Source organism: Sphaeroforma arctica, assembly GCF_001186125.1.
Source record: "Sphaeroforma arctica JP610 unplaced genomic scaffold supercont1.58, whole genome shotgun sequence".
Taxonomy (NCBI): Eukaryota; class Ichthyosporea; order Ichthyophonida; genus Sphaeroforma; species Sphaeroforma arctica.
Window position 1 is genome coordinate 61,042 of NW_014040500.1, and position 11,065 is coordinate 72,106.

At 40.5% G+C, this 11,065-nt stretch overlaps 1 protein-coding gene across 2 annotated transcripts in view; it reads right to left on the minus strand.

Moving 5' to 3' along the window:
* The window catches only part of SARC_01472, a gene marked incomplete at its 5' end in the record, with an annotated part of 6,495 nt that extends 1,178 nt beyond the window's left edge, over window positions 1-5,317 (minus strand). For both annotated transcript variants that reach the window (XM_014304803.1, XM_014304804.1), the window contains 9 exons: window positions 221-293; window positions 1,028-1,072; window positions 1,551-1,689; window positions 2,027-2,144; window positions 2,460-2,547; window positions 3,193-3,264; window positions 3,862-3,947; window positions 4,279-4,404; window positions 5,167-5,317. In XM_014304803.1, the coding sequence (XP_014160278.1) occupies window positions 221-293; window positions 1,028-1,072; window positions 1,551-1,689; window positions 2,027-2,144; window positions 2,460-2,547; window positions 3,193-3,264; window positions 3,862-3,947; window positions 4,279-4,404; window positions 5,167-5,317 (898 nt within the window). The remainder of the gene's footprint in view (window positions 1-220; window positions 294-1,027; window positions 1,073-1,550; window positions 1,690-2,026; window positions 2,145-2,459; window positions 2,548-3,192; window positions 3,265-3,861; window positions 3,948-4,278; window positions 4,405-5,166) is intronic.
* Window positions 5,318-11,065: the final 5,748 nt, after the last annotated feature.

Sequence of the window (11,065 nt, forward strand, 5' to 3'; positions counted from 1 at the left end):
ATACCTATATTGTAGGAGTAGATTTTCATTTGGTGCTAAGCCATCTGATAATATTTCGTTGACAGCATCGCAACTGGTGCACAGAACGAGGTGATAATATCTGGATCACGCTTAAAGGTATTGTTGGTGCCTGTAATATGGCGAGTGAACTTATTCGACGGTTGCACAACCGTACTTTTCAGGTATGATAACTATTAGCCAAAGGAAACACTTCAAATACCTGTCGTACTCTCCATGTCACACGCCTCGGGTGCTACGCCGTAGTTTTTGCTAGGCAGTCTGTCTAATAGCACCTAATATGGAATAGTAGCGGTGAAGAGAGTAGCTTGAACATCGATTGTATGTGCTTTACGTGCTCACGGGACACATGTTTAGAGCCGATTATTTATAGAAAGAACGACGAATGAGTTTTCTGTTTAGGGAATCCGTTTGAGCACTTTAACTCATGCAAGCTTGTGTTATATACCAGTAGCTAAGATATCTCACTGTAGTAAAACCAACGTGCACCTATATCGATAATATATATAGATCAATATATTTACCCACGTTGATTTAGAGGTCGAACAATTCAATTGCATTTTTCCTCACAAATAAGTTTGCGTACGACTACAAGTTTGCGTACGACTACAAGTTTGCGCGCATTTAGTTCTAATCATAAATTATACTGTTTGTAATTGCAACATTTATAGTGACAGGCTGCAAGCCATCATAACTATCTACATAAACACTCCCACGACTACATAAAACTGCACCCATCTCCATACTACTATACAAACTAACACTATGTACCAGATATTAGTACCCTCCACTCAGGCATACGTAGACCAAAAAAATCTTAATACTATGATATCCGATGTGTGTAAACACGCAGTATATCACATGTGAAGACCAGAAGTGTGCTGAGCACGAACATTTCGTAAACAAATACGAAGCTCCAAACCCGATGGATAATCTCAGGACAATCTACCACAAGTCGCATAAGTTGCACTTAATTGAGCATAAAGTTGTCATTGCACAATTCTCATACCTGCATCATAAACTCGATGCGCGAGAACATCTCACCCAGCTCTGCCTGTGAGAACATTAAATATAAAGTAATATTGATGGGTGCTATAATGAATCTCGACATCGACTGACAAATAGGAATAGGCACTCTGTATGTAATTCAACATCAAATTATGCCCCTGCGAAGATATTTGGACTACATAGAGTAATTTTTAACCCTATTGGTAACATGGCATAGTTATATGTAAAAGGGCATAATATAGTAGACGCAATGACACCAAAAGAATTTCATGAAAATTTCGGAGATAGAATTGTTCTAAAGGCAATGCAATGACACTGTAATTGTATCGAAGCAGGAAAATCAGTCTAGTTACTTTAGCAGAAATAAACAATTCACACGTACGTGACTCTCAATATACACACACGTCACACTCTCCCGGATACTCCAACGTACACACTATAAATGCGCACAGTCATAGCAATACCAAGTATACAACAATATATCCAGATTCTATAAAAACGACAACTTAAATCGTCAACCATACCACAGCCTCTGTCTTTGCTCGATTGATTTCCGCAATGGCCTTCTCGCGCGCTTCCGCGATACCTGCTACGCCCGCTCCCGCTGCTTGTTCTACCTTCTTGTCGTTATCAACAATTTGCTCTGCGCGTTCCTTCTCTTGACTATTGTTCATTGGGAGTTTGTACGGTCATGTATAAGTATAGTATGTTTCACCATGCAACCTATCTCAACTGATAATTGCGCGGGGAATTCGCTTTGCTAAGACCCCAGCAGTCACTTCACGTCGTTTTACTTGCAATGAATCTGGTAAAGCACTAACTATGTATACGTAGTTATATATATATATATGTGTGTGTGCGTGTGTGTGTGTGTGTGTGTGTGTATGTATATGTATGTATATATATATATGTACATATATATATATATATATATATATATATATATATATATATGTATTTATATATATACGAATTTATAGTCACAAACTGTCAAACTTACGCTTCAAGTTGTGCGTGACATTGCTCGTCTTTCAACTGGAGAGCGGCTGCCGCCTTGGCCGTAGTTTCTGCCATCACTTCGCTAATGGTTACTGCTGTGGTCTTGACGATATCATTCGCTGTATTCAGGCGCGATTGTTTTGCATATTAATATGTACAACAGTCTAAAGACATGTATGTGAATGTGCATGTGTGCGCGTCTGTGTGCGTAGTTCTATGCGTGTATACCTGTGCTTATTGCAGGTATACGCACATCAGACACCCATATGTATTGAGTATTTGATATACGGATATCAGCCTTCTTGCTTCCTACATCTTCACTATAGAATAGAGTGTACTAATGTCGCAGTTTTTTATCAAAATCAAGATTTCGTAGTAAATTAAGCAAGTGTGACGTCGATTGATCGCAGGCACAGCATACTATGATGACATACCCACTTCTTGTACGGATTTGTTAACCGCCACCTTTATATCCTCGAGCATATAAACTTGATCCTCCATCATGTCATTATGCGCAGCTGCCTGTAGGATTTGCGCACGCAGTATACCTACAGATTAGCTGGGTTTATTATATAAATGAATCATCATTGGCTACATGTACAAATTTGATAGGCATATTGTATCTTCGCTAATCTGTAGCTGTGGTCGGTCTTTGCGGGCACAAATCATATAGGTAGCCGTGCATAACAACATGATAGAAGACCAAGTGCATATGCTCTACGACGTGAAGGTGGCTGTGCATAAATTGGTACAAGAACTACAATACATTGCTTGTAAAGATCAATTCACGGTCACCTTTACTTGAAGTATTTGCTCTTGGTCCTCCAGCATATTGCTATGACTGGTTGGTTGTATTTGTGCTCGTAAATACTGATCATTTATCTACATATCAGCTAGAATTATAATACCAGTGGAGATAGCATATATTATGGATGGAATGGAATCGCTAAAGTTCATTTTATGCTTTCAATGCAGCAACAACGCAAACTGGGTAATCACGAACGCAATGAATGGTCTGCGATCATTCTTACTAGCCTCCAAGAACAAATATGTACAATTATTATGTAATATGTACAATTATTATGCTATGTTGCTTGACAAGTATGAGTTCATAGGTAATACCTTTTATCACGGCTGGTACCGTTGCACAGGCCAAATCAAACTTACCAGTTGGGCGAACTCTCGCAACACCTCGCGGTTCTCCTGCAGTTCGATCTGAGATTTCCGTATTATAACCTCCTGTGGAGAGAGAGACGCATATTCATGTTGTAAGATACTAATAGCATACAAAGTAGTATATACAAAATAGATAAAATGTTTAACGGAAGATCATTGAAATATGCACATACATAGGGAGCTGATATTAATACTTCCCTTGAAAAAACATACATTTGTAGGTATGTTCGGGTGTGACCATGGGGACATTCTCCAAACTTTAAGCCACTAATTAATTATCCTCTTCAATATAAACATAAGTGACCACGCATTATGTCGAGGAAAGAGGTTCACACATATATGGACTCTATACAGCTCCGAATTTCCCACTTACAATCATACTTCGCTAAAATAATGGCATGGATGATGGTATCGACTTCATCAGCACAAAGAGATGATAAATAGCCGCGGAACCAAACCGTAGGACCGACAGACATCAGAATATTTCAAAACAGTGATAGAGGCAAATGAAGTGCCAAACTACACCTAAATTACAGATGAGAATTCTAAGATATTATTACAGTAAATAAACTGGTAGTTGGATTGTAATTTTACGATGCCATATACTTGCGAATATCCCACTGTTACTTTTTACACTTTAAGAGTATGTATGTGATACACCTGTTCCAGCAGCTCAGCTCTTCGTCGTTCGGCGTGAGTGGTTGGGTGTGCATCGGCATTGACCATCCAGGCTGGCATTGGGGGGTCTGTGTGAGCGAGGAGAAAAGAGAGAGTAATTCAGGTGGTTGGAAAAAGAGATGCAAATAACAAGAATTTGGAAAACTTTAGTATTGAATTTTGGACCTGTGCTTGTGTAGTATGTGTCGTATATTGTAAGTGGTGTAACTAGATACAGCTCAATGCTTCCCAACAGACATATATAGAAAAAAGATACCCAACGCGCCAACCTCATTCGACCCACAAGCTTTCCTAATAGCAACAAATCAACGCCTTCAATCCACAAACCGACGAAATACTCTCGTCGTACACACTGTAGTCTACTATTTCTACCATCACTCCAAAATTCAAATTACATACCACTGGAGGACACCGGCGGCACAACAGCCCCGAGACGCGGTAGAGCCAAGTTGGCTGGCTCCTCCACTGATTCACTCGTGACATCTGTTTCGGCAGCGGCAGCGTTTGTTTGGGTCGCACCTGCCTCTGAATATTCCAAGTACATAATGGGACATACATAGCTGAACATTGGATAGTGTATGTTGCAAGAGGGTTCGGTGAAACTGCCCGGACAAACACTGAGGTGCACATATTTTAATATTGTTTAAAGCTAGAAATTAGATGCTGTGACACATTTGTCAATATACTTGAGCATGATATCGCCGGCTACTTCATATGCCGTCGTCAGATATAATAAACAAGAAGTTTTGGGCTGTGAATGTTCTATGCTCTTGGCCATTACGGCCAGCAACCCCATACAGTAACTATTGTTTATAAACTGATATACCTCCCTGGAAGCCAAGGACTCGCATCAATTGAATTGAATGATCGTCCAAGAACACTCATCCACACAGCGGTTGTACCACACATCCGAACAAATACAACCAACAATACACTAATAGGTTTGCAACAACAACAAAAACAACCACATCCTAGCTTTCTTGAGTCGATGAACGTTCTACAAAACTCTATCAAACATCACGCCGTACTATTCGTAGCATACGAAAACTTTCGCAGCAGATCACAATCAGTATGCAATATGCATAATAGCCATATTTTGTCTAAACTTCTTTACCACAATGCCAGACTGCCCACCATGCATGAGAAATAGCAACACAGTGCACACCAGTTATAGTGTTGTAGCGGATACTAAATAAAGACACTTCCAAATTAGTCTATACATGGCCACACGTATGCGCCTCGGTTTTTATTGGCAGAAGTCTGTCAAACACAGGTGTATAAACTTACGGGCTTGTTCATAGTCCAGCTCAGCCTGATGCATGATCTGCTGAGTGACTTCTACCTGATGTATCATGCGCTTGTGTAGCATTCGCTCCAGATTTGAGCCAAAAACTCCGTGGCAGAACTCGCACTCGTACTCTTCATCCTCTGTGTGCATTTTGCGTAGATATTTATGTAGATTTACATACGTGTACTCACCCATATGCATATCAAAATATGTAGGCGAGTATGATTTATGTAGGGTTCATTCACATACAAATATACATATATGTTATTCACATACAAATATACAAATATGTGTAAAAGTACAAGAATTAGTGGGGAGTTGCGGTGATGGTTGTACACCATGTGCGTATGTATAAAATATACGATTGCGTTTTCTACTAATAAGCTCTGGTAGCTTCTGCATGGAGGTCGGTTTAGTATTAGATGCGTCCGGTCACCACTACGCATTGCTGTGAGTGCATCTAAAATTGGCTACAGTCTAGGTTTTAATGACGAAGTGGGATTACCTATAGTCATACATACTCTCCACTTGCATACACTTCGAGTCATGCCCTTACCAGCTGACTAGCTGTTTTACTCTGTAACTTGTGTATGCCGTATATTTCTAGGATAGATTTCTATATGATGAATACACAACGAGTACTTTGAAAAGCGTAAGTGTTCATGCCAGCGACACGCATGCACACTTGTACATATTCAGGTTGAATATATCCAAAATGTGAGTTTAAATACTGCACAATGAGTATCCTTCCTTAACAATGGGCATTCGCATCACGCCCATCATCAACATGTTAGTATCAACGATTTTTAAACCAGTACGGATATTTCACTAAGCTATCAAGGAATGTCGCTTAGCCTAAATATAAAAAGTCCCAGTCCGATGCTCATTAATACGTCATATTCATGGGTATACCAACCTACTAGTTGTTCTCTTAAGGAAGGCCGTAGATCGTGCTCTACGATTTGGACATGCAGTTCTTTTATCTCATTACAAATGCTCGCGAGAGATTTCCTCAATTCACCCTTTAAGTATGCGATATGAGAGACTTGTCAAGAACAAAGGAGTGCTGCCTATGGGTTCCCAAATTAATAATGGCTACTCGATAAGTTATTTTGAGAAAAAGTAGATGAACATGTGTACGAGTTCCTTGTTTAGCATCAATAGAGAACAGTGTGGTAACGAACGCGGCACTCTGATATGATTGAGACACAATCTAAGCCAAATAGTACCAGATTACTCGTCCAGGCATGCTAATTTGGCTAAACTTACCTTCCTCCGAGGATAGGAAGCACTCGTCGTCAGTGAGAATTACGGGGAGGTTTGGCACAGATAGCATCGCTTCAGCCGCCGTTTTGAGCCCTAATCAGAATTATTTTGTACATAATCGAGACGCTTGAATGGAAACCTGGTACCAGATTCTAGCTAGAAGGTAGATTCAAGTGTCATATGCAGATGGAATCACCTTGCCAAAATAGCCGAGGAGATTGATTGCAAACCGAATTCCAGAGCGAAATACTCGTGGAGAAGAGAGAGGGAAAAGGTGTGAGGATAAAGGTACAACCAAACATCCGACTACAACTTCATGAATGCAAGACATTTCAATTTGTAGCGAAGAATATCAAGCATGCTCATTTCTTTGACAACGCCTTGTGATCGTGTAGAGATAGTCCAGGTATGAATCAACAAAATCTCATTCGAACCTGGAAACCACATCTTTAGCCACTCATACTGTCGCCACACATTAGCTATGGCATGAATTTTTCGCCATCACATGTAATTATTCTTAGGTTGATAACCATGCACAGGGTGTGCATGTAATTGTGCATAAAAAAATATGTACATTCATACTCTCCGTGAGCACACCCCGCGAAAAAAACACCATCGACAACTGCATTCAGCCGGAAATGGGTGATAAAGTTAGAGTATCTATGCTCTAATAATCACAACTTAAGAACTTGAATATACCGCCTCTCCACCCAAATGCGTTTTTTAAAGGAATCTTAGGTCACAACTCTGAGTAAATCCCGTTGCAAACTCTTTACGACAGCTTACATTACTTATGCATTCCAGTCTTTGTAGGCAAAATATAACTCAGCCAACCTATTGGACACGATGTCACCGAACGTTTTCTTGACATCTGCACATCAATTCAAAAACCATGTGAAGATGAGTCTTTGTCATACATAAGGTCACGTGTGCTGCATGTACGCTTGCTACTCTAGGCCAAAACGCACGAAAAGGTTCCCAATATTTTTTATGTCGTATGGAAACAAACGCCTGTTTGTTGAGCACCACTTCCCTTGAGCCCACACATCTTGTAAGTTTCACAACAGCAGGATAGTACCATTGCACCATATTTGTACTTGCTACCAGTGCTCCTTCAGAGCAAATATACTCGAGAGTCTATATCGTAATTGAATTGATACAGCACACACCAGCGCGTCTCGCCAATCTGCAACATGGCGACTTGCGAATATAGCACGAGTTAACCATGTTAGGAATAGACCACGAATAAGGCAATTGCGAAGCTCTGGCTAAATTTCGTACGACCATCAACACTATATGCCGATTCGAGGTAGACCGACTCATCGGAGAATTATTGCCTGCATTGGGACGTATAGCGGCTCATGGGACATTCTCCTCGGTTGATTACATATAAATACCCCCAATGATTCACTCGTACGCTCTTATTGTAGATACTTCATGTATATCAAGACACTATAACTGAATAGGTTGCAATGCTATCACATGTCCGACTGGAATGCTGCATGTGTGATTAGCAAATTATTTCTTAAACAAGCGAGTTTGTAACACGGTGGCATACGAGAACAGAAGCAAGGTGATCAAATATGGTAGGTCACGATTGAGTTTTCTTGTACATGAACTGATATAATTATAGTCAACAATGACGGTTGTTTTGCAACATTCATAATTGCTTTTATTAAGTTCAACGATACAAATGGCTCTCTCAAATTGCCTAAAGAGACAGCAAAGGCTCAAGGGCACCTACAACATTGCATCTATCAACTTGAGAAATCGCCATTTACATGGTATCCTGATATGCGTGGATCGACAATATTTTGCAGCGCTAGGTAGTACACTCAAAACTGCCGGTCGCACACGATGTTACAAACATTTTAGAGAACACGTCAGCGTGATGCACAAGAATCGATGCTTGACACGCTCCGATGTAAACACGGCACTTTCAGAATACACACACAAGATAACAATCTAAGTATACTATAAAGTAAGACAACCATATGTAGTCGACAATGCACACGTGCTCCGACATGAAAAACATAATGCAACGTGAGAACCGCTCTTCAACATTGTAAGATACGCAGGGGTATAATCACTAACCATCGGCTGTGAGTGTGATAGTCACTTGCTGCTATCAATAGTTCACAAATAGCGCGACCGATGTCCACTTGAAAGAATATCATGCGACCTGTAAATGTTGAATACCACCGCTTGCGCTATGCATTAGCAAGATTGCTTTGAAGACATATACAGTAAGAAAAATCCACCACAAACCAACGCGGAATAGCTGACTATGATTGGTACCTAATCTGCGACACCACAAATACGTGTGTTATACTTCAGACAACAGCCATAGTAAACCATGCAACAGTCCACCCCAATGTACCAAACGTCGAGCTAAGTACATACCAACCCATGGTGTGATGACACTAGGGGTCTCATACTCTGGCACCAGAGGATATTCTTCGACGTCTGCATCTACCGCTGCCGCAGATGTTTTGTCGTCCTTAGTGTGGTACTTTGGTGTGCTAGCAGGCACACCTGATTTATCATCCAGAATAGCAGAAGGATCAATCCAGCTAGATTGTTCTCCACGTGTTTTCTTAGATATCTTAGGGAGCGCGGCCAGCCTAGCTTGCACATCTGGCTCACCTGCGTGCGTGATATTGCAGTGCTTGGTCATTTTACTGTTATAATTAGTGCGATAGGGACAGTAGGGACACTTGGGAACGGCTGCCAGCTCACTTGCAGTGAAGCTGTGCGACACCCTGTTGTGCTGGTCTATATTCTTCGGTGTGCCAGTTGCATAGTCACAGTATTCGCACTTATATGGCTTTGACGCAATGATGGCGTGGTAAAGAGGCAGTGCTGGATGCTGCTTCAGTTGGTGACTCTTGAGATGATGAGAATATGCAGTATAATACACTTTACAGTGACTACATTGAAAGGCGTTGGGGTTAGGCAAGGTTTTGGGATGAGTTATTGCCATTATCGTGTTAACCATTACGTGCACGTGCATACGAAAGTGTTACTGAGCATTGCTGAATAAATACATTTAAATACTTTAACTTGGAAACTATAAACGGAAAACCTCTCTGTGGAGACTCTCTGGGGACTCTCTGGAGACTCTCTGAGGGTTCGTTGCTCTACTGCGCTACTGCGCGTCTGCGCTCAACTATCGTGTGAACTGGGACGTGTCAGAAAGAACTGGAAACCCCGCCTTAATGATATCTAATAGCGCCATATAAGGCAATATATTTGCTTTTTTTGTGTTTTACAACAAAACCAAAACAAAACAAACAAAACCAAAAAAAAACCCCTCTCACGGCTAAAAACAACTTTCCTGTTTCCCGCAAAACCATCGTAATGTGAAATTGAAATTCATTCAATATCATGTCGTAGGTAGATGGGGACGCCCAATTCCGAACGGCTCATCAGCGCAATTTTAAGGAATGAAGCAGTGATCAACTTACTCTAATTGTGTTCAAATGCTTGGATGATAAATCAGCTATACCTATCTGAGACATGGGTGTGCCAGTTGAGACAAATACACGCCAGAAGAAGGCGATTGCCTAAAGATAACGAAAATCTGTTCGCAGGGGAAACATAAGACGCATCACTACGTGTATAGAGAAACTGATGCCGCAATGGGAACAAGTGACTGATTTGGGAGAATATCAACCTATCAAGCAATACTAATTTTTCCGGTATGTATGGGAGCATCGAATGGATATAGAACATTTTCGAAATGTGTCTTTCAAAGAATATATTGATACAAATTTTGACTTCCATAGTTTAATTCGCCCTGTCACCGCCCTGTCACAGATACTATTGCGTCCGTCCTAGATGCTGATAACAATCCGACACCTTTACAGACAGAAACCTCTCCAGTGAAATGTGACACGGAAAGAAGTGAAAGTATGTTTTTGAGGCTGTATATCTCTGACAATTGAATTAGTGTAAAGACTATATTGAAGTAACGTAACGGTTATATTCATATTCAAAACATGGCTTGCTGACAGAAAATGTACATTACTTGGTACCGAGACAGACTCTTCTTCTATCGTTGCGGACAAAAAATGCACATCCAAACAACAGCTGGTAACAACAACGACAATGACCACGCATCAGGTGTGTTTTACACTTTTGAGAAGAATTTTCGTTAAGGTAAAGCTCGGTAAAGTTTTACTGATCCCCATATTCCCAACCTTCAAATATATCAGGCCGAAATCTATGCATTGTCGTAACTGCAAGGGGATTTAAAACATCAAATATATCAGGCCGAAATCCATGCATTGTCGGGTGCACCAATGAGGGGGGAACCTGACTGCAAACCGCAACGTACGAGGAGATCATTGTAGTACAGTGCTGCAAACTGTAAGTTTCGGTCTCTTACGGCGATATTAACGTCTTAGAGTAGTTAAACGTAATAATATCTTCTAAAGCTCAAATGAAATTAAAGCAAAATAAACATACATCAGCATATTTCTTAACTTGCTTGTGTGTAGAGTAGTCTAAGTAATTAATACCTGCTAACTTTAAAATGTGTAAGTTTCGGTCTCTTAAGGCGATATTAACGTCTTAGAGTAGTTAAACGTAATAATATCTTCTAAAGCTCAAATGAAATTAAAGCAAAAT